This window comes from Gambusia affinis, linkage group LG21, assembly GCF_019740435.1.
Source record: "Gambusia affinis linkage group LG21, SWU_Gaff_1.0, whole genome shotgun sequence".
NCBI lineage: Eukaryota > Metazoa > Chordata > Actinopteri > Cyprinodontiformes > Poeciliidae > Gambusia > Gambusia affinis.
In genome coordinates, this window is record NC_057888.1 from 11,464,166 (window position 1) to 11,488,679 (window position 24,514).

Consider the following 24,514-nt stretch of genomic DNA (forward strand, 5'->3'; position numbering starts at 1 on the left):
TATTTCACAATTATTATTGGCTCAGGTCTCTTTTCCTGCTCTGTTTGTTAATAACTTCTTACCTTATGATTATGGACAATGTCACATTGTGCTTCTTCTAACTTAAATTTAAAAACACCTTGCTGATGCTGCATGCAGCCTTACCAAAGGCCTCGCTAATAACTGGTCAGGGCTGATGAAATTTGAAAACCAATAATCAAAGTCAGCAGTTTTTGTGCTTTTCTGTAGATCACTGAAGGTTTTTGTTAAAGTGACTTCCTGGAACATTTTGAAAACAGTAGATTAAAGTGTGAGACTTTAAGCCATCCTGCAAAGCGTTTCCTTTCAAGAGAAAGGATCATGATCCTCCACTTTGGGCCGAGGCAGAAACCCTCTGGTCTTGAATGCCTCGTGAGAAATGTTTAAGCCAAGAGGAGCTCTTTAACATGGGGAAACGCTTAAATAAATGCTGCTCTATGCAGTCAGCTGTTGCCTCCAGAAATGTAACCTGAAGCCTGAACATGCATGCAGGAAGCCATAAATCAGTTCTGCTTAAAGCTGAAAGGTTTGTAGGGAATAAGCTCAATTGGGATGAACAGAAACAAGAAGCTTGGACAGATGTATGTAGAAACTTTAAAGCATATAAAATTGGCAGCAAAAAGCTTCCAAATGATTCGCCCTTCAAGTTGACTTTTTATTTTTTTTTTTACAATTTGTTTGCTGCAGTGGTGGGGCTCCTCTTACCTTAGCCAAGGTAATAATTTATGAGAAAAATCAAACACAAGGCTTGCTGCTTTAGTCTGACTTAACAGGAAGGAAGCAGCCAGATCCTGCCAGTTCCAAATCTCATTTTACTAATCCTTATTGGTTGTGACTGGCTCTATAAAAGGTAAATCTGTGTGAAATACAATGAAATGGACCGAAGGCAAACACAGCTCATTTTGCCTGTTCTTTGCTCCATGTTTGTCAATGTGACCCTTTGATGTCCTGGTAAATTGTCCCCATTGGCTGCTAAAAAGTGTGTAATATTTTTCTGTCCTCTGTATATTCTTATTGGCTTTTTGCATGAACAGAAACAAATGGGGGCAGGGGAGAAACAAGCAATTTTGACTTTTTTTGACGATAATGTTTATAAATAAACATAAATATTCAAATAGGAACTCTAAAACTATCTAATTTTTGTGCATGAAATGGATACACTGTTTTGTAATTTGAATTAAAAATGATTAAACATTTAGTTTTAATCTGTAATGCTCTGATAGCACAAATGAGCATTGCAGTGGCTCAGATTTTAAATGAAAAACATTGCATTGTGTAAAAAAAAAAAAATGCCTGTGAGCTACTTCTGCATACTTAAAACCCCCAGCTTTTCTCACAAGGTCTTGCAGCAAATTAAAACCGACAGCCGCATTTTAGTTATTTCATTTCCCGCTTAGTTTAAGAGCACGTCTATTACGTCCCAGCAGTTATGTTCGCAGAATGATCATTATTGATTTAAGGCACAGGGAGGATAGCAGATCCACTCAGACATGGAGATGCGATGCCTGCTCAAGTGAAAAATACCCTTTGCAGGATCTTTCTGCCAGATCTTATAAGGAACGGCATCTCTCTTATAGTAAATAATTTCAGAACACATGTGAGAATATGCCCGAAGCTGGATTTAGAGTTATAGCATATTGTCTTTACTGTAAAGTGTTTTTCTAAATAAGAAACCCATTCCAAAAACAACCCTGCCAAATAGTATACTATAAAGTACTTAAAGCCTTAAAGTTAATTGTATAGGCCTTTCCCATTGCTGCAAAGTGAAAGTAATTTTAGTATTATTACAAACATCTGCTGCAGCATCCTGTATCATCCTTGGAGATTTGGGTGCTGTGTTTAATGCGGGTAACTCTACTTCAGTCTCTTCCTGCAGCTGCTTTTTTCACCCCTGCTTTTCTCCAAGTATCGCCTTTTTGATCTGAACAATCTGGGTGTATCTTCATGAATTTATGGAACGTGGGAACTTTATTCATTCCAGTTTAGCTGCTCATGAAATTCTGCAGAGAAATAAGACTGGGTTTTTATTCATGCGCCATTCGTATGATTTTCTCATATCAATTCATCATCGCTGTCTCTGTTTGCCCTTGTTTGCGAGCAGATCCTGGAGGCACTGGCGCGTAATGACGACACACTGCTGCAGATGTGCAGCAGGTTGAGCTCCAGCTGTGACGTGATACCCGACGACTTGCAGGTACGCTTCAATGCGATGTGCGGCGAGAGGGTGGAGCACATCAACCGGCGCATCACCAACTACAGAAAGGTACAACAATGCAAAATAATGATTTGAACCTAATGGCCCTAAGATTCACTGATGTTGCAGACAAATTTTAAAAAGGAAGCACCATATTACTTTATTCCATTGATTCTCAGACAACAGGGGAAAAGAAATGTAAGTTTGAATAATATGTCTGTCTGAAATTCTGTTTTATAATAATAGAATAAATTGGTATTGTTTGAGCAAAAAACCTTCTCTCCTTTTTAAAAAATATCTGGCAGAAACAGTTTACCTTACAATATCCCTGTGATGTTGACATAACAGAAATACAATAGGAAATGAAAGCTTTACAAGAGAATTCAAAAAGACAACAGTCATGTAAAATATGATGAAAAAAGCAAAGCAACTGGGATCTTTAGAGACAGAATGTATAGATTGTGAGGTGGATGAGTGGCAAGTTCTGTTCTAAAACCATAAGAGGTTTAGTTTGTATTTTTCCATAAACCATGTGGGGGAAACACCAAATCTGGGAGCGAAGAGGCTCTCTGGTCAAAGAGACTAAAATTCAGCTTACATGCAAAGTTTTATGACTAGTGAAACATTGATGCACCATCCCCACAATAAAACCTGATGATGGTAATATCATGATGTAAGAATGGCCTTTTTCTATTGTTTTATTAATGAATGTCGTAGGCCAATATGAAGGAGTGAGTAGCAGTTAGGTTACATACCAATAAAGTTTGAACATTTGGTTTTTCCTTAGAATTTGACTGTAATTAATAGAGAAATAAATCAAATCCCAGGAGTCTACCTGAACTCTGTTTAGGTTGGGCTAGAGTATGTTGTGAAACACGCTACACATCACACTGAACACGGCATCTCCACCATAAGAAATGGGCCTGGCAGCATTATGCTGTGAATGGAAGATGGATAAAACCAAATCCAAGAGGAAAGCTTGTCAGAGGTTGCAAAAGACTTAAAGCTCATATGTAGGATGTGAGGCTTATATTTTAGCATAATGACGACACTTAACTTAAAGCATTCTTTAGATTAAAGCACATATATGTATCAGAATATCCCAAAGTCCAAACCCAGCAAAAATCCCAGTGAAAATTGCTGTTTGAAGATTCTCTGTATTCAAATAGACTGTCCTTGAGCTATTTTGTAAAAACGAAATGTCAAATATAAACGCTTGCAATGAAGTATAAATACAGCTGTGCACAACACATGCATTATTTATTTTTATTTGCAAAAAACCTTGAAAACTTGTATTTTTTGCCCCACTTCATGATGATGTACTACTTTAGCTGGTAAATCACATAAAATGTACATGACATTTTATGGTTGTGCTTGTAACATGACCAAATGAATATTGTAAATTGCCAGAAAACGATGATAAAATAGCAAAACTTTTCCAGAACACGACATTTACCAGAACCAGAACCAGGACTATGTAAACCAAAGTTGAGATGAAAAGTTGAAATGTTTTGTCAGTTCTCTTTAACATCTGCACACATTCCTCCATAGGCAATGCATGCAAGTGTGCGTGAGAAAAAAGAACAGACTGACTCGACATTAGACAGAGGTCTTGGATTAATTACCACTTATAAATATCTTTGCAAAGTCACAGCCAGGACATCCAGTTGTGTAAGATCCCCTTCTGTTGCAGAATGTTCCTCCTCAGACCTCCGGAGAGAGATGGAGTGAGAAGTGTGAAGGTAGGGAATGATTAGAGCTTAGAAGGACAAGAAGATAGAGCAGAAAGTGATCAGAAGGAGAGATTTTTGACTTGTGCTATGAAACTTACATCTCCACATTCAATTCAGTTCTAATCCCAGATAAAAATTAAATGAATAATAAAATGACAGATGTTACGGGAACTCCTCTCCTCCATCCTTTATAACTAAACTAACAAGAACTGAAAAGAAACGCTTTGTTTTGTTCCTTATTTAACAGATGCAGTGTAATATGATATAATTGGGAATCTCTTTCTCCAAAGAATGCTTAAAAAAATAATCCAGTGTTCCTAAACATCTGCTATAAATACACAAGGCGGCATGTTGGCGCTGTGATGGAGTTCAGGGAAAAGTACAAACAATTTGAGTGGATCCAGGACGACCTTCCAACTCCCTATGCACTGTGTTTTTCATAGATATTAAATTTCCTATCATTTTTCAGAAGTTTTCTTTCTTTCTGGCTGTTGTCAAATGCTCCCGCACAAATCTTGATTGTTGGTCCCTTCTGAAGAATATTTGGCTCCTAATAAGCTGCGTTCACAGGATCCACGTGTGGAAGATTGATCTGTGTTTTGTTGCAAAGACATGTCTTTCAGTAGAAAACATGTTTGACATTTACTCTGGAAAACAGAAATCTGCAGCTCTTCAGCAGCACATTTGAAACATGAACTCACATTCCGGAGCTCGCTGAAGTCAAACATGAAAAGTCGCAATTACAACACGATGACACGAGCGGCTGTGCACCATTTCAGCTCCGTTTACGTTGGTCTAAACAATAAAGGGGTTGTGTCGGGGTCTGGAGATTTTTCCACATGTATGAGCAATGGCAATCTTAGGAGCCTGTTTTAAATCTTTGATTTGCTTTAAATATTTGAGTTGCCACGTAAAACAGAGAGAATACTGAAATGCATGTTTTTGCTTTTATTCCAGAGCCAACTCTCAGATAAGTAAAGGACAATGCAGCATTTAGTTAACAGATGCTCTGTTGTTTTTTTACATGTAATCTTTCGATACTTCACATCAGCTAAGCAATACAAGGTTACATCTTCTTAAAATGTTTCCATGCTTTGAAAAACTTTGATTACAAATGCAACCCACCTGGAAGTTATTACAGGGCTGTCTGCCCATCCTTAAAAAGTTTAAAATCCATGTATCTCAAATTAAAACCTTAAAATGTCTTTCTTTCCTATAAAAGAAAGTTAACTTTAAATGAGCTAATCGCGGGTCTTAAATTTTGTCATGGCAGGACTGTTCAATCTTATTATATATAATTTGTTTTTCTCTTTTCTGTCAAACAAATTTTTGAAATCCATGAAGACATCTTCGTTCCATTCTGTGAATTGAGGGGATTGTAGGTAATGCTAGAGTAACATTAGCAAGAATATAGTAGCAAGAGAAGGCTAGCTTGCTAGCTGTCATTTTCTTGTGCTTGCTGTGGAAAAGTGTAAATTTATCGCAAGTTGACTGGACAACATTCATCTTCGCCACTGACTCACTTCTGTTGCTCACTCTTAGGATGCTATGTGCATTTTGGGCAAAGATCCTTGTCACTACTACAATACAAAATATTTTGTACATTTCTAATGTCGCACTTGTCTTAAATTTCATTCATAATGGTCTTTAAAAGTCCTTTAAAAACCTTAAATTTTAGTTTGTGAAACCTTAGAGACCCTGGATGAGAACAAGTATAAACTCCTCATCTGGCTGGATCTCTCCTTTACTATGATGCAGTTTTCTCGGGTACTGAAGAATAGAGCGTGGCCCACCTTCAAGCAGGCCAAAGCCAAAGTCTCACCTCTCCACAGCAGCGACTTCTGTCCCACGAACTGCCACATCAATGTGATGGAGGTCTCCTACCCCAAGACCACAACCTCTCTGGGCAGTGCATTTGGTGTGCAGCTGGACAGCAGGAAGAACTCTTTGGAGAAGAGTGCAAGCACCGCTGGAGAGAGTGGTGAGGATAGTGCAAAGCATGGGCATTTTATTTCTTTATTCATCTAGCTGAGAGGGTTTTACTGATGAGAGGGGTTTGTGTACAGGTAAGCTGAACCCCATGGTGAATGCCCAATACATAATCACTACTATGGCTGCCCCGTCCAGTCACAGTCTGGGTCGGACGGAGGGACATGGACTTCGTTTTCTGCTCCGAGAAGAAGACCTGCTCACCTTGGACGCATATCAAAAACTACTTTATAAACTCACCGCTGCGGTCAAGGAAATGGAGACACACGGAGCCCATATTCACGAGTAAGTAGCTTTAAGTACTTTAGAAACAAAGTACTGCATGTTTGTGATGGAGAAGGTTAGTGTTAGCATTTTTTATTAACAAAAACAGAGAAAAGCATGGAGTACATTTGTATTCTGTCCACTTCACTCTGATACCCATAAAGTCTAACAGACCTACAGTAGCTGCTTTGAGAAGTTATGCAAATGTAAATAAAATTCATGTTTGCAATTTATTTACAGCATGAACTCTACTGTGAAGGCTTCAGAGGTTGGCTAGAAAACATTAAAGAGCAAAAAGCATCATAATCACCAAGGAACCCAGCAAACAGGGTTGCGTTTTAAAATACCAGCTTTGAATTTCTCACTGAAGAGTGAAATATTCAAACCTGGATAAGCAGAGCAGCAATCCGAGAAGCAGCCCCTGGCAATTCTGCAGAGATTCACAGCTCTTTTTGGATAATCTGTCAACAAGACAACTATTAGTCATGTACTGCTCAATCCTGATCTTTATGGAAAGAAGAAAGCCAAAATAAGCATAATTTGCAGATTGCCATAAGTCATTTAGAGAACACAGCAACCATGTGAAAGGAGGCTATCTGGTCAGATGAGACCTATAATCGATTTTTTTGGTTTATATGCACCCCGGGCACAGTGCTATAGTAAAATATAGTGGTGGCTGCATTATGTTGTGGGAATGCTTTCCATTAGCTGCTCGGAGTTGATGGGAAGAATGGATGGAGCTAAATAATGAGCAGTCCTGAAAACCTCTTAAGGTTACCAGTGGTGTCCAGTTGCTAGGTGAAACTGAAAATCACAGACTTTCTACCTTTCATTTGGCAAAGCCAGAGGTATTTTGCCGAGCAGGATGAGGGAAAAGTTTGAATTTTCCAGATGTGTAAAGTTGGCAGGTACATAAAAGGACAATCATGGCAGGATTTTAAATCAAAGTATAATTTTTCTTCTACATTACATTTACGCAATACTTTGTGTGGGCCGGTTAAAATGCAATAAACTTTAGGATTGTAGTGTGAGAAAATGTGCATAAGTACAAGCAGTATGAATGTGCTGCATATCAAATACTAAATTGGCAATGTGTGTCAGATCAAACCACTTTATTTACTGCCTTTTTTTATTATTATTATTTATTTTACTTAAAAAGCCTTCCAGATAAATGAATTGTAAGAAAGGAATTGAATGAGGTAGATGTGTAGGACACATTGCAAGAACAACTTAGATCATTTAAATTAAACCATTTGAAAACATAGAAAACATTAATTTCTTCTGTCTCTAATTGAACGAGCTTCGTTCTTTAACCCAGCAGTTAAGGCATTTTGTTTGCCTCATAGAACAAGGATGGTTCAGGTTCACCACTAAATCCGACTAATTATTAGACGTATTAATATCTTTAATACAACTTATTAAAGGTTGTGATATTGCAACCTTTAATACGTCTTAAAGTTCAGGCCAGATTTTATGAGGCGACAAAATCCCTCTGGAGACTTCGACTGCAGAGATGTTTATTTCTGTTGTAAAGTATTTAACCATGACGGCTAACTTACCTTCGGGGCTAAAGTTATTGAATGACCCATAGGAATATGTTTTTTATTAAATCAGCCAAAATCTGTTCATTCAACATGAACACAAGTTATGCCACTTATCTTAAGCTGTTCTTAGCTCGTTAATTATGTGAAGAAAATAACTGAAGACCCTTGTAAATTGGGTATGGATGCAGGTTTCACTGTTCTGCAGTAGAAAGCTCCACTGAACAAGAAATAAAATTTCTACAAAGAAAGGCGGGTGTTGTATAGAGTCAGACCCTCCTCTGTAAAAGCTTCTCTCCGCCAAGGCATCAATAAAACTTACCTGCACAACAGTTAATAATTGCTTGCAGACAGCTTTGTGATTGTTTAAGCCTGCTATGAATCTTCAGGTAATCATTCCATTGATTTAGTCATTAATAGTCTCCTCTTAATTTAGTGAATGAGATTAAAAGTTGCCCGATGAAGCGGAACTGTCAGCTCGCGTCGTAAATGATGAGCAGCGTCCTCAGCAGGGTTTTAATGTCTGAGTCAAGATAAATTCTGTCATGCTCCTGTCACTGCCAATTAGCTCGCCGGCATCTTTGCACACTCCGAAGAGTCCAGGAAGCGTCTAGCGAAGCGATAATGACCTTTACCGTGAGCTGTCGACATGCAGACTACAGAGAAGGAGCTTGTTAAGGGTAGGAGGATGTGAGAATGGGCACGAGGGTTTTCAACGCAGAAACTAATTTGGCTTGTTGCTGGTTGCAGTCTGGCTGCATCTTTTTGACCTCTGTGGGACTGCTAAACCTTCCTTAACACTTCTTTAGATTGATTTGTATATTAGACTGTCCGCTGGCAGGCCAAGGATCATTACTAATACTTCTCATGCTCTGGTTCTACCCTTCTGAGGTCTCCTTCATGTTTGTTTGCTATCTTCATAAGCTGGGATTTTGTTCACTTTTTTTAGCCTCCTCCTTTTTTTAAGCTTGATGGGAAAATCTCTCAGAGGTTCTATTCTATGAATATAATGAAACCCTGAAGTGGCTATTTTATGTTGAACGTATCCTTCTTCCGTTCTGAATGCCAACAAAGGAAGTCTGCTGTATATTCACGGCAGAGTATAAATATCCATATAATTTAGGGAAAGATTGCACTTTGGACACAGTTTGGCGTTGCATAACTTCTTGGCAGACTTTCGAGGAATCCATTTTTAGGCAGAGACCTGTGACCTTTTGTTTCTATGCCTCAGAGACAGGGGTCACAGCTGCGAGAGGACACACTCGATGACGTTTGTCTTATCAGGACTTCCTCCCTTCCAAGTCTGAATAACAAATCTCCTTACATTGCCCTTCTATTTCCATAACTTTGTTCTTGGGTTGCACATTGAGCAGCACCTGGCAGTGATTTAAAGCTGCAGGGATCTTGGAGTGATTCACCTGAATCTATATTAAAGTGGATATATGGTTGTATTTTAGAGCCAGAAAACATAAAAATTAGGAAAATATAAAACATAAAAAGTTTATAGTTGGTTTTTCCATTGTTTTTAAAGCGGGTAAGCCATTTTAAAACACTCTCCTGACATGAGAGTCATGTCAGGAGAGCCATGTCAGGAGAGACATTATATAACTTCTCCATCTTGAAGCCTCCTACTCACAGTCGCCGAGGAAGCATAATGGATTTCTTTCTTCTATGAAACTTTACTTAAAGGAATACGTACATTAGATTTTTTTTAAAAGAGAAACTTGCAGTCACTTAATTGCCTTCAAATGTAATGACGCAGCTCTTGTATTTCACCACTACGTTCTCCTTAGTGGTAAAATCCAGTCTCTCTGTTGGGTGCCAGATTGTTAGGTCTCAGAGCTGCTGCTTTCAGATAACAATTCTCCGGATTTTCTCTTTCCCACTTAAGAAATCTTTAGGAACTCAAAATTTAGCTGCAGATATGGTTGTTATTTTTGTTCTGGATTGTCATTGGTGTTTGCATTGATGCCCATGTTCTTCAATCTTTGGGTGTAAATTTCATCTGGACTTCTTGCCTGGCTTCCTTTTTCTTTCTGTCAGAATTTCCTTTTACAGATGGAGGTTAATAATGCATATTATGGATAACCAAATGTGCCATAATTTAGTAGTTGCATTGAAGTATGCTTTTTTTTTGTTTTGTTTTGCCTGCTTTCATTCTCTTGGTCATAGCTTCCCTGCATTTGAGCCTTTAGGCCACCATCTCTGATTCATGTATTGTTATTCTGCCATGTCCCCCAGTGGCCATAATGGCTTCACTTCTTTAGTAATGAGCAGCCAATCACAGATCTAGCAGGGCCTCTCTATGGCGATGGAATGCCACTTTGTTTTTTAGAGGCATTATGGTAGATTCTGGACCAAACTGTAATGAGGGCATCTTTGCTGCCTTGTCGGCATGCAAATGAATAGAAAGGAGGTCAGCTGGGAGGGAGAGGGAGAGGGTAGAGTTGAGGAGATGTTTGGCTGGCGTGAGGAAGCTATGTTCATTTTGATGAAGAACAGACTAACGCGGTCCCTCTCCAACGCTTCCACTTTGAAATGTCTTGGAGGCCGATGGAATGACGTAATGGAAAATGTAGGCAGGCTCAAACTGAAACGAGTCCGAAATATAAACAGACATCGCGTGTCAGAGCAAATGCGTGGGGGGGGGAGATCAAAAAAGTACAAGCCTAGCATTTATTGGGATATGGCTTTAAACACCACCATGTGTTGTTGCAACTGTGAAAATATCCTGTCCATCCTCTTCCTGCCCCTCTGATAGACAGCTAACAGGACAGAATAAAAGTGGCAGCACAGAGAGGGGAACTGATCTCTGCATCCACGTCACAGCATGTTGATACAGCTGCCCCTTACATGATATTTGAATCTTTAAATACAATTGGGGCCTCTGAGCATCTTAAGATTTTGTGCCGGTGCCAAATTGAAACATACCAGGGTTTTGTTTGGCCCACACAGTCCGCTATTGGAGCCCCAGACATGAGTGGCGTCTGCTGCATACTGAAAACACTGCATCGACAACCCACCAGACGATTGTATTAACTTTATTATTTTGATCTTTCTATCTTGTGTTTTGCCGGGCTGCACAGTGGCGCAGTTTGTAGAGCTGTTGCCTTGCAGCAAGAAGGTCCTAGGTTCAATTCCCAGGCTGGGGTCTTTCTGCATGGAGTTTGCGTGTTCTTTCTGTGCGCGCGTGGGTTCTCTCTGGGTTCTCCAGCTTCCTCCCACAGTCCAAAAACATGACTGTTAGGTTAATTGGTCTCTCTAAATTCTCCCTACCTGTGCATGTGCATGGTTGTGTGTCCTATCTGTTTCTGTGTTGCCCTGCGACAGACTGGCAACCTGTCCAGGGTGAGCCCCCCCTCACACCCGGAACGTTAGCTTGACCCCTCTAAGGGACAGGGGTGTTAGAAAATGGATGGATATCTTGTGTTTTGTGTAATTCTTCTTCACTTTTTCCCCATGCTTTTCTCTCGGTCTACATCAGCCTTCTATCCTCCATCACATATCCTGCAGCATCAGAGGTGAGACACCCAGAGAGCTACATCTCTGCAGAGAGTGAAGGGGAGAAGGCAGAGAGGAATGGGAAGAAGGTGTGTTTCAATGTGACAGGAGACGAGCAAGAGGACTCTGGACATGACACCATCAGCAACAGAGACTCGTATAGGTAACAAGAGACAGACGGTCACATAACAGCTAAACTGCTTTTAGTAACTTGTGCTTTGTAATAAATGTATTCAAACTAGAACAATAATGCATGACTTAATGTTTTCCGAATGCATTGGATCAAATCCATTTTTTGAACAAATTTGACCTAATGTACCTAAATTTAGCTCAATTTGAGCTACCCAGAACTAGGCTAAATTAAGATGAGTTTAACAATGGTAAGTTGAGCTAAGCTATTATAAATTAAGCTGTTGGGGTCAAAGTGGAGCAGAGCTAAAGTAAAATTATGTTACATCAAAGTAAATTAAGTTAATTTGATGTAAGATAGTTAAGCTAAATTGAGGTAAGATAATTTAAGTTGTTAGGATAAGCTTAGCTAAACAAAACATGCAAACGTATTTAAGATGAGTTAAGATACGTATTCTATGCCAAGTCATGCTTTGCTTAGGTTTATATCGCATACCTTTTACCCCAGTCCCAATAATATTCTGTTCTTGTTTTTCATCAGTGACTGCAACAGCAACAGGAACTCAATTGCCTCCTTCAGCAGCATCTGCAGCAGTCACTGCAGCTCCTATGTTCACAGTGATGACATGGATTCAGGTGCACAAACATCACAGAACAAACACAAACCATTTATATATCTTTCATGAAGTGTGTTTAGGAAGTTAAGATCTTGTATTTGCAATAGACTAATCAGAATTTTGATAGGAGTAAAGTCGTCCTTTGTGATGGTTCAGAATTTCTACATCTTTTAGAAAATGTAAAAAAAACCCCGAGACAACAAGGACATATTTTTTTCTGTATTGTGAAGGAAAGACTGATGTGATCCAAATGGTTGATTGTATTTGCATTTCTGCAGGAGATGAAATGCCATCTAGTGTGTGGCTGTCCCATGACAAGCAGAAGAAACTACACAGCTTCCTAGAGCATCTGTTTAGCCAGGTGGGTTAGTTAAACATCTTAAATGTGAAATTATGTTAGCAAACCTAGAGGGCCCAAGGTTGCATGATTTTGTTGTCCAGATGTATTCCTTAACCTAAGATATTAAAATATTAACAAGACAGTTCCAGGAATTAGCATTTCTATGTTTTCTATGGTGAACATTTCTCCTTTTTCAAAGGTCAGCTGTTTATTGAAACCTAAAGTGGGATGTTTTATTGTAGCCCCAAGAAGGGCAAATGGAACAGCCTTGATATTTTCTGGGACCTTTACAACAACAGAGCATGAGGATATTTCTATCATTGGTGGAAAAAGAAAAGGAACAAAGCTGTGCTGCTCTTTTTGTCTGCTTCCTGTAATATGTTGTCATATAGAGCAAAGTCCCCAGCTTTGTTTCCCCCCCAGCATCACAAACTGTGAATTCGTTTGGGTTTGGGGAGGGGGAAGCAACTGTTGGTTATGCGGGGGCAGCTGGGGTCTTTTTTTATTTTTCATGTTTTTGGTCCCCTGTTCAAACTTTCCAATCTGGACGCAGTGGGAGACTGTATCAGGTATTCTATGTTTGACCCAAGCGCTTTCTTCAGGTGGACTCAATCACCAGCATGCTGAGAGGAGCGGGGGTGGCGCGGGCATTCGAGCAGACAAAGTGCTTCACGCCTGCAAGAGGGCTGCAAGGTAAAACCACCAGAAAAATGCAAGCATTGTGCTTTATTTTCAGCCATTTCTGGAACACCTTTTGATCTTAGAACTTTTGTTCCATTGTGCACTTGCGACCGCCTTTTTCTCCGTCAGTTTCTACATTTTCAACTGCGGTGTCCACAGTTCTTGGAAGAGTTACCCCCTGATGTGGGTCTCAGAGGAGGAAGATGATATAAAAGGCTCTCAACCAGGAAATGCCACAAAACCACCATTCTAATATTGACTTAAAACAGAGCAGGAGCTGGATACACAGGGGCTGGGACGTCCTGTTGTGTACTGTTATGCTAGCCAGACACATGGGAGCAAGTATCGTTGGTCCATTATAAACATTTAGAAAAAATATAATTTTTAAACATTTTCTCTCCATTCATTTCCATTTCTGTCTGTAGTGTGGAGATAGCACTCAGTGTTTCACCTTGGTGTTGATTGTTAGGTCATATCTCTTACAGGGAAATGTAGTAAATGTGGAAGGAAAGGCTAAATTTAACCTTTACATTTCCTTCTACAAATACAATCTAGCTGACAGCGTTCTTTCATCATCCCTGAAAATTTCTTCAGATGGCTCGACCCATTTGTCAGATAAAACACCAAAAGAAAATGTGTTGGTGTGAGGGTGTGTGTAGTGCAAGCTTGCTCCTCAGTGAGTAATTTTTCTTCTTCAAAGCAACAAAAGATTGTCTTGTCTTGCATTTGTTTCTATTCCACTGTGCAAAACTCACTTGCAACTAAGTCTTTGTGTCCTCGCGTGTCCCTTAGTGCACAGAGGTGAGTACTTTATGCAAAACAGCAGCTTGCCTATTTATTTTTGCACGTTTTGGATAATTCAAGCCTCCAGACACCTCGGCCAAAATGGTGCACCAGCTTCCCTCTCATCTCCAGCTGTCCTCAAGTGAGCGCAGATATGCTTAAACACAAAATAGAGCTGTTTGTGTTCGCCTGGCTCCAGGAGGCACATAAGGGCTTGATCATTGCTGATCCATCTCAGCTTTAGTAATGCCTACGGTTGATAATACAGCAAATATGATTATCTAAGAAGTGCATGATTCCTGCATCCAAACTCACACTTTTTCCCCCTAGAAAAACGCACGCTTATTGTAAGATCTTGCTGGTTTCTTTTTATGTAAACTTTATTTTTGGCCTCTTATGTAGATTTAAGGGTTTTTCAACTCATGTACTATCACGCTTCAATATTTTTTATTTGGGTTTCATGTGACAGACCACTATGATTTAATATTTAACTAAAAAGTGGAAAAGAAGATGATATGTGGTTTAAAACTCTATTGTTATTCAGTCTTTAAAAATCTCCATCATCTGAAAATAAAAGATTATGACACCACTACAAACCTAAGACACTGCTGTCCAACTAAATTGACAGGTTTGCCAAATAAATTGCTAATCGAAGCAGGAGCCAAGTGGTCCTTGGTAACTCTGAAGGAGCTGCAGAAATTCACAGCTCCGGTGGAAGAGTCTGTTGACCAGACAACTGTTTGTCATGGCCTCCATTGATTTGGGCTTTATGGAAGTGTGGGAAGAAAAAAGGCATTGTAAAAACAAAGCCACGAGGGATGCAGTTTGCAGCTCACCAGACATGTAGGAGAGACTCAAACAGATGGAAAAATGTCCTCTGGCCAGATGAGGCTAAAGTTTTACTAGAAGCAAAATACTATGAGTGCTAAAAAATTTTCTCTGTACAATAGTCTAATGCTACTTTTACAATCTGTTTTATGTCTTTTACAAGAGCTGTTTCTGTTCCTACTAAACAAAATTTGTCTAGAACCACAAAATCTCTCTTCAAAAAAAGATAAAATTACACTTTGAATGCGGCAATACTTTGGGATTTAACTTGTATGAGAAGACTTAACATCTATAACACACAAGATATTTTATCTTCTACCTGATCCTTTTTGCACAAATTGTGCAAAATTGTATGTTAATTGACACGACTAATTGTCTTTTATATATATATATATATATATATATATATATATATATATATATATATATATATATATATATATATATATATTTATATATATTTTTTTTTTTTTCCAGTTTTTACATTTTGTTATCCATCCAAAATAAATTAATTGTTAGAGCTGATAAGAAGGTGAGTGGAGCTCAACACATGACAACCCAGTGCAGGCCATGAGATTTTCCAACAGAACCATAAACATACAGCCAGAGCTAAAGTTTAATGGTTTAGATCAAATCATAGTCATGTGGCTCTGTGAAAAATGAGACATAAATATAAGTATCTGTGGCAAAACCCCTCATCTGATCCAGCATCCCTTCCTGAGACTCTTTGCTTAATAATCTGGCTTTTATCATATTGGTTTTTCACACTTGATTTATTCTGAGGAAGTTGTTTTAATTTTGTCTTGCTTTTCCTGGCTTATCAGTAAGGCTAAGATGTTATTTCTATTTATAATGTCCCTCTGAGCTGATAAACCCATTGAGTTGGGTCAGTATAATTATTTATGTTTGTTTTCCACCAGAATTCCTGCAGGAGATGGAGCCCAGGGTAAACTGCGCCAAAAAGCTGCGCCTCCACATCAAGCAGGACCCATGGAACCTTCCCAACAGTGTTCAGGGGCTCACACAAATCATTTCTAAATATGTAGAAGGTCAGTGTTCACCTGAGATGCTCCAAAAGCGTGGCACATGCACAAGGCCAATTATAAATCCACAATGTTCAAGCCGTGAAAGCACGCAGTCACACACTGTGTTTAAAAGACAAAAAAAAATAATAATAATCTGGCGTTAAATAAAATGTTTTTTCGAATTGGCCTATTCTTCAATGTACCCCCCACCTCCCACCTGTTTATTAATTGAAATACCAGACTATTTCGCTTAGTAACGGCTCTGCTTACTTTAAAATGTAAACCTATAACCATCCTGGGACTCATAAATTGGAACCGCAGAGCTGAAACTGAAAACTTGCTGAGAATTGCAAAGCTGTTTGTGGTGAGATCCTTTAATTTTTGCCTAGAAAGGGTATTTTTTATTGCCAGAGGAGTGTGTGGTTTTGTTTTTGTTGATTCCCAGACTGAACACACACACACACACCCACCCCCACACACCAAAGTGGTACAAGCCTACAGTGGGAACAGTACCAAGCACTAACAGCCTGCCACTCGACACTCCTGGGAAAGGTGAGCTGGTGGTCACAACTGAGGAAATACAGAAAGACAGAGTTATTATTAATGCATCTCACAAAACTCGTATTTTCATCAGTGTGGCTTCCCGCTTTGTAGCACAAGGCTATGACTATGAACAAATATGGATTTATACTGTTATCTTTTTCTCCTCCCTGTCTTCTGGTTTTCTATATGTAAAATAAGCCAGTTGTTGAGCAGGAATAATGTAAACAATTAAAATTCACTGATTTTCTTGCACTTCTTGTTTTCAGAGGTGAAGACACGACTGCTCTTGGTTCTACTGCAGTATACAGGTTTGTTCTGCCATCATTGTTAAAACTGAGCATAGTATTTTGTGCATTTTAAATCATTTGCTAGCTGTTAGCTCGATTTAGCTTCAACTTGTCATGTTGTGGAGGTTATGTTCAAATGATTTATTTCAAATTGGTTCCAGCTATAAAAGTGTCTGCAGTATGAATGTTGGAGATTATCCTCAGAGGTTAGAACAGGCATCACCAACCTTTTCAGTCTGAAGAACCATGTTTGCCTTCGCCCTTAAAACTTTAAACATTTTCTGTGTTATAATTAGTTAAGCTTTGCATTATTCTTATGAGCCAGTTAGACTTAACATTTACTAATTGATTATCATAACAGGACACCAAATTAATCGTTTTGTTTAATTTAATTAAATGTTGTCTTATCTTGTCATTGATACTTGTGGCAGCCTAAACATTTGCTCATTTGTTGCATCACATTTAATATGTTTGCTTCTGGTTTCCCCATTGATCCCAGTTTTGCATTGTTGAAGTGCTGCAATAAACAACTTCCAATACTAGTGAGATTTAAACCGTAGATTCTACTTAGCTCTCATTAAGGGGACGGCAAGAATTAAAACGTTTAGTAGTGAATAAACTGGCTAATAAAACTCTTGTGCTTCCTTCCATGAAAACTTCAATAAACTGCAATCAAGCTCCTTAGCAAATCGAGTTGGGAAGTTTTCATCTTCCACATAACATAATTAAAGAACATCTCAAGGACTACAGGACAATTTGTTTTGTTTAGTGTTAACTTTTTATCTGTCAGAAAATATTGCTGTTGATTATTTCCCACATGAATAAACAAAACATTTGTTTTAAATTTTTCCAGAAAGAATTTCCAGTAGAATAAGAATATTTATTGACCTCAGGGTATTCAGGATGCGGTTTTAGCGTCCTTATCTCAGTCAGTCCTTGGCCCAGTCACTTAATACTTCCATTTTAAATCTTTTGGTTTTGTTTTTTGTTTACCTCCCCCTCGCTACAGCTGAAGAATTTTCTCCGTTTGCTTTTGATGATTTACTTCGTTGTGTTGTTTCCCCTCTCAAGACTCTGAGATCCAGTTGCGACGAGATATGGTGTTTTGTCAGTCTTTAGTTGCAGTGGTGTGCGCATTCTCAGAGCACCTGTTGGCTGTACTGAACCAGGTGGGTCACACTGAAAGTACATCCTGTTTTATAAAAAAAGCATTTGCTCTTTCAGGTTGCCCTAGCTTACTTATTGTTTGATGTTTGTTTACTAGTTCCACAATGTAGGAGTAGAACTGGACCAGGACTTTCCAGATCCTCAGGAACTCCAGGAAGCCCAGGAGGCGAGCCGACGGTGGCTGGAGCAGATCGCCAGTGCTGGCCTGCTGTTTCACTTCCAGTCCCTCCTGTCTCCCAATCTGGTGAGCTGCCAGGAACAGTTCAGGAGTCAAATTGTAGGCAATAACAGACTTGTGTTTTTTGAAAACATTGCACCTGTCCTAATCCTTTACTTAAATTAGATTTGTCATGTACCAGTTTGTGCATATCCTCTTGGTTAATTATCCATATCCTTCTGGAACTAGATTGCGTGCAATATCTCTGATGACTAGAATGGTGGTTTTGTGGCATTTCCTGGTTATTTATTACATTTCAACCAGAATATCTGTTTTGCTTTCTGAGTAACAATGATGGACCAAATAACTCTAGAATTTAATTTTATGTTTGAAATTTTAAACGGTCTTCCTCATTAGTCATAACACTGCAAGCTACAGACACAACCACCAGAAAAGGGAATTGAAGGGATTTTATGATGCATCCACATCAGTTCCTGCTGTCAATCTAAGTAAGCCTTACTGCTTTCTGAAAAATTTCTGTCAGGTCATGTTGAGAGGTTCAGTGTCAGTGCAACTACCTTTACATGCATCTTTACTCCAACAGCCTTGAATCAAAAAAAAAAAAAATTAGGCCATTATCTGCACTCTGTAGAACTTAATTGGATGTTGAGGATATAGTTCAGCCTTGTGTGCTTGTGGTGTTGACCAGGGGAAATCTAAAAGGGCAAGACGTCACTGTCCTCGCCTGTCACATTGAGTGTATGAAGATTTGAAATTCTAGAAAGCTTAAAATTTGTCTGAATACAGCAAATATACATTAATATAACGTGATCAAAGTCAGTGACATCAGGTTTAAAGCAAGCATTTACACCAAAACAAAGCATCACTTGGCAGGTCAGTGGTTACGCTTCTGTCACGCGTCTTTGTCTGGGAAATGTGCCTATAGATAACGACCCCTAATCCTCCTCCACTGCTGGCCAGTTCAGCTCTCTGGATGGGGTCAATAGGGACAGGAAGAACAACAGAGACTTATAATCAGAAATATATGAGCTCCTGCTGCTGTAGCCATAAGAAGATGTGTGCTTCCTTTTGCCTGATGAGGAGACACTGAGGAGGAAACGCATCCTCTCACTCATTGGGTCATGTAAAGAAATTCAAACAAGCTAAACCAAAGACGGAGACAGATAGACAGACATATGTGTAAAAAAAAGATATATTCCCTGCATTAAGCTATACCAAATTCTTTATAGTTGCAATGTCAGGGTGGGTCTGGCCACTCACTCTGATCGTTGTCAGGACTGATATGTTGAGTTCAATGGACAGGGTGTATCACTGACATTCTGTCTCCTTCACTAAGATACTTCACTTCAGTAGTTGCTTTTTCTTTTTTTTATATATATATGAGCCTATATTCAATGTCTTGCCATCTGATTTGATGAAAAATGTTTTTGCAGAAAGTCCTGTTGTGCAAATCATTTGGTGAGGTTTGATGAAAGACTACCGTAAAAAGAATAAACTCATGTTTGTTGTTTTTCCTCCTCAGAGTGATGAGCAGGCCATGCTGGAGGACACTCAGGTGGCCCTGATTGATCTGGAGAAGGTCACCTTCTACTTCCAACAATTTGAAGGAGAACCAGTGGTAGCAAGTATGCAGTCTTTTAGTTTTGGCCTCAAGTTACAGGGCCCTCCTCAATTATAAGTGCTTCTGTTTAAGAAGAAAGTGTAACTTAATCCTTAATCCCAGCAGCATGATCTCATAACTATGATATTTTGGTTGCATTTTAAACAGTAATTTTGATGTGAGATTATGCTAATGCAATAAAAGATACATGTATTCAACAGCTTTTTAAAAAATGGTTTTAAAAGGGGGGCCAAGACATGTGCTTGCTGCTGCCCCTATTAACCTTTACCATGCCTCTTTTTTTGTTTGTTTGTTTTCCGGCAGATATGCCCATCTCCTACCAGGTGGAGGGCACTCGCCAGGCCCTGAGGGTCTGCTTCTACCTGGAGAGCTACTACTTCGCACATTTGCCCTACAGGCTAAAAAATGGAGGAGGTGTCAAAATCTACCCAGTACTCTTTACACAAGGTAAAAGGAGTCAGTTTTAGGAAAAGGACAAAGGCTTCTTTGCAGAAAATTATGAACACTGAAAACCTCCTTGTGCGTCTCCTCATGTTTAGCTCTGGAGAGCATGGAGGGTTATTACTACAGAGACAATGTGTCGGTGGAGGAATATCAGGCCCAAATTAACTCTTCCTCGTTGGAGAAGGTCAAACAGTACAACAAAAGACTCGGGTACAGTATAGCACACACACACACACACGCACGCACGCACGCACGCACACGCACACGCACACACACACACACACGCACACATTTGTACTGCTTCGCTCATGTTGTGTAATGCAGCAGAGTTTCTTAGATATGATATAAATCAAGATGTCCTTCCTTTCCAATGAGTTTGAGTCTCAGGGCTCAGTAGCAGCAGCACCAGAAGGCGATTGGCTGAGGGGAACACAGTTGGGAATGTTTTGCGATTGGCCGTAAACACACACACAGCAGGAGCGGCAGTGGCTGGATGACAGCGCACAGCATGCCACCAGGTTTGCTGCAGTACCTCTGTGCAACTGCTGCACTCAGTCACTTTACACCCCATTGCTTTTCGACACACTCGAGACTCCCCATGATTGGCCAGGTGTGGAAAATGTGATGAAGTAGAAAGACATGTGAAGAAGAACTTTAATTTGTTTAACTTCCTGGGCTGTGTGAGGGGGGAAATTGTACTCCAAGGCAGAGAGACAAATATTAGAGAGCTATCTAACTTGTATTAAATGTGACATTCCTCTTAAGGCTAGTTCCCTTAATGAGCACCTAAGAGGATGGACGCTGGTCTTAAGTTTAACATTTGCTGCAGCTTGTGTGGATAATTAAAATTATAAGCACAGTCTGCCTTATAATTTAGCTTTGTCATTTTCAGCGCAGTTGGTTTTGGGGGCTTTAAAAGATTTATAGTCTTGGCAGTTGTGTGCTTCATCAGTGCCATCTCGGCATAACTAAATATTAATTTTCAAGGATTGATTTATTCATAGTTTTTTAATTTATTTGTAATGGTTAGAAGTGAGAGCCCCATTTCCCAGAGCATAGTTTTGGAAAGCAAATAAAGCAAGGACACGGAATATTTTATTGATTATTTTTAACAGCAGTTCTGTGACAGAACGCTCACTTTTATACCCCAGAATTACAAAAATATGAAATAGTGAAAGTTAAGAACTCTGTGGAAGCAACTTGAAGGAACAACCAACATACCCTGAAAATATTTTTCTTGTGAAATTGCTTGTTGTACCTTTTGTGTTTCCTCTGACTTCATTTCTAAAATTGAGCCTTTCTGTGGTAATGACTTTCACACTGAAGAGTGTTGCAGTTAATACAGCTTGGTGACACTTAGTATGGTGCATTCACAATTTATACAGTTGGATTTTTGAGTTTCTTACTGGCTGGTCACCGCTCCTGGCCAGTCAAGCTGAAAGTTGACCTGTTCTGGAAGCAGCCGATTTCTCAGCTCATGTTAAGCTTCTTATATTTTGCTGTACATTTTTATACTGCTGCTTTCTGTATAATTTCACCTGCACTGACAAAAAAATGTAATTGAGTTGACAGCCAAGGTCCCAGCAGTAACACAGTGAATGTGTCTAAGAAGACACAGGCAAGTGTTGTGTGGGAGCCTAAAGGGTGCTAGCTAAGGAGGCAGTCAAGCCGTGTGGTACAGTAGAGTTAGTTTCTACTGAATCTGCTGAAGCTCACAGTTTGAGATGTTCACTTACTCTGGGCTCTCCAAACTCTTCCACTCTTTGCAAATGTTTTAGAGTAGGAGGATTTACACACTGAGCAAAAGACTTGATTTCAACGCTAACTCTAAATCTTAATGAAACATCAATCCATTAAGCTCATTCATTTGGTTTAGACAAAAAGAAACTGTCTGGTCTGAAGGTGGTCTAAAGTTAGAGTTAAAAATCATAAGGTCCACAAATAAAGCATTTGACCATGCAAAAATGTCAGAGGGCAAAAACCTAAAGTCAGTGTCAATTGATTCAGCAAGTGTTTTTTTTTTTTTTTTTCGCTTGTTATATTGCAAGTAATAAGATGTCAAAATGTGTGAAAATGTAATTTGTGCTTTTGCTTGAAATCCAAATCTTGAGAGAAAAGTGGTAAATATGGCAAGATATTATTTGTAATGTAAGCTGGAAACATACTTTTTATCTAAAAGGTTAGTAGATATTGAAAGTGAAGGACATGCACTGTTGGTGTCATCAGAGATGAATTAGTTTTTTTGTGTGTGTGTAAGTGTTGAAACCATAAGTGCCATAAGTAAATTGGCCAGTTGTTCAACATGAATCAAATTTCCAAACAGAACTTCTCACACATTCAGCAGCAGCTCCTCTGTGACACAGTTTGTAAGTAATCTGTGTCACAGTTCATCTGGAGTTCTGTGTACAGAATAGACGTATGAGAAATGATACATTTCTAACTCATTTACAAAACAGTAAAACATCGATCAAGACACATTTCCTGGACTAATACATTATTTGTCAAAATTATATCAGGTTGTTCTAATCTATCAAAATTAGTCTACAAATTATGAACTGTTTACACATTGTTTAGATGCATTTTCACTTAAAATGTTCATCTTTTCTATAAGCACACCCTCCTATTTCTTAGAAAAGAAGTGGGTTTCCTGGTGTGGTCATAATATGGTGAAAATGTTTAAGTTGAGTGAATACCTTTCTTAGACAAAAATATAGTTTTTAATTACATTTAACATGTAGAGTTGTGGTTGCTAATGCCTAAACTATACTTTTAGTTTTGCATCTGTTGTACTGGTGACATAAGTGATGCCACAAGAAATTCATGGAAAACCAGCAGGCAAGATGTTTTTCTCCCATCCTGAAAATATATTTGTTTAAATGTGGTAAAATCAATATGGTCCCTTGGTTCCCAGCAATTAGTGGTTTCTCTCTATGTAAACGTCACCAGTAGGTTTTTTTTTTTGTTGTTGTTTTTTTTGCCAGCCGCAATCCGTCTTACAGCTGACCGCAGACTAGGCCGTGATCTCACTTCACTCTCCGACCTCAGGCACCTCGTTATCGTTTGAGCCGAGCCGCTGCAGTGCTGGGCTAAACCAACACTGGGCCGGCGCCAGAAGGCGTCTGACAGACAGATGCATCGCTGAACTGAGTGAAATGCAGGGCAATGTTTAAGGTTTTCATGCTGCCGTACCAAATGCTGTCATGGCTCAGATCCACATGTGCATTTCAGACCCTTGAGGGACAGTTATTCAGAAGCAGAGTTGAAGTTGTATTTATGCGGCATATAAAGCAGCATTTTTCTAAAATCTGCTTGGACTGGAATCTATTGTCATCTGGAGTACAGCATTTTCTCAGCTTCCCTTCAGAGTGGTATGGGAAATCTAAAACACTGTATGCATGTTCTACCTTTTGGAGTAATTGAGGATATTTTAGTTGAAAGATGAGGATCATGGAGGGTTTGCAGCAAAAATGGAAAGACTAGGCTGTCTTTGAATGCTTTAGTCAGAGGGGGAGGAGCTGGATATCTGGAGGCTTTTTATTTCATCACATTTTGCTTTTATTGACGGGACTTTTCAGGAGGGCATTTGGTTTTCACCTTACATGCTCCCTTGTTATCAATTTTAGGACAGAAAAGAAGATGAAGATCACTGCGTATTGTGTGTTGGTGAAGTGCAAATGCAGTGTAGTAATGGCGGTAAACCAGAAAGTGTTGCCTGACCCATAGTGTCTCTCTACAGAAACTTAAAGCCGGCCCTGCAGTCACTACTTAATATACTTTTCATTATCGGGATAAAATATTTTTCAGTGGATGTCTTGGCTAGTTTGAAGCCCCCCCACCCCAAAATGTATTAAATAGAAATGAATCCCTGAAATATATTGGATAATAAAATACAACACAGCCTGATAAATGTGTGTAATGATGGGATGGTGGCTGAAAGATGAGCAATAAACTTGAAGCTCTGTCCAGGTGGTAATATATATTATTATTAATACAGGCTGTTTAATTTTATGCTGTGTTCTCTTTCCCACAGCACAACATAACCCACAAGTTATTTGTGTTCAGTCTTAACCCATTTAGACGCCACTTTGTAAAAAATAAACCATCGTACCTGGGCACCCAACTCAAAATTGTCCTTGAGCTGTTACAGAGCTGAACTTAAAATTTGTAGTTCTGCTCTATAGTTGCGTTCATCCTGAACTGTCACTGCAAACGAGCGAAACTAGCGGTGTTTTTTCTCTTCCCTGGAGAAACAGTGTGCAGCAGAAATTGATGTCTGCTGTTTAGCTTTAAACATTTTTAAGAGTTATTCCCAGGAATAAAAAAAAATTAAGTTTGCCGAACTTCAACCGGAACGTTAGTTTTGTTCTCTTTTACAACATTGTTAAAAAAATGTGTGTTTCAACAAGCACACACCATATGGTTTATTTAATATTTATTGGAACTGATAAAATGTGTCTTGCTAAATGTCTTGTCTTGGACAAAACAAAATGGAGCTGTTATAAGTAGTTTTCCTCCCCGCTGAAAAGGCAGGAGTCTTTGGCTGGCAAAGAGTGCCCCAGTTTACTTACATTCACAGGAAGGTGGTGAGGCTTTGTTCTGCTTCGACTAGTCTGCACCGAACCTCTGTTTAT

General features: G+C 39.1%; 1 protein-coding gene across 2 annotated transcripts in view; it reads left to right on the forward strand.

The window, feature by feature from the left end:
* prex2 (phosphatidylinositol-3,4,5-trisphosphate-dependent Rac exchange factor 2) overlaps positions 1–24,514 on the forward strand; it is a 101,914-nt gene that overhangs the window by 60,604 nt on the left and 16,796 nt on the right. For both annotated transcript variants that reach the window (XM_044104561.1, XM_044104560.1), the window contains exons 23-36: positions 2,120–2,281; positions 5,704–5,926; positions 6,012–6,219; positions 11,224–11,403; positions 11,911–12,005; positions 12,265–12,347; positions 12,929–13,019; positions 15,539–15,667; positions 16,453–16,494; positions 17,545–17,642; positions 17,738–17,884; positions 19,341–19,443; positions 19,743–19,886; positions 19,979–20,093. In XM_044104561.1, the coding sequence (XP_043960496.1) occupies positions 2,120–2,281; positions 5,704–5,926; positions 6,012–6,219; positions 11,224–11,403; positions 11,911–12,005; positions 12,265–12,347; positions 12,929–13,019; positions 15,539–15,667; positions 16,453–16,494; positions 17,545–17,642; positions 17,738–17,884; positions 19,341–19,443; positions 19,743–19,886; positions 19,979–20,093 (1,820 nt within the window). The remainder of the gene's footprint in view (positions 1–2,119; positions 2,282–5,703; positions 5,927–6,011; positions 6,220–11,223; positions 11,404–11,910; positions 12,006–12,264; positions 12,348–12,928; positions 13,020–15,538; positions 15,668–16,452; positions 16,495–17,544; positions 17,643–17,737; positions 17,885–19,340; positions 19,444–19,742; positions 19,887–19,978; positions 20,094–24,514) is intronic.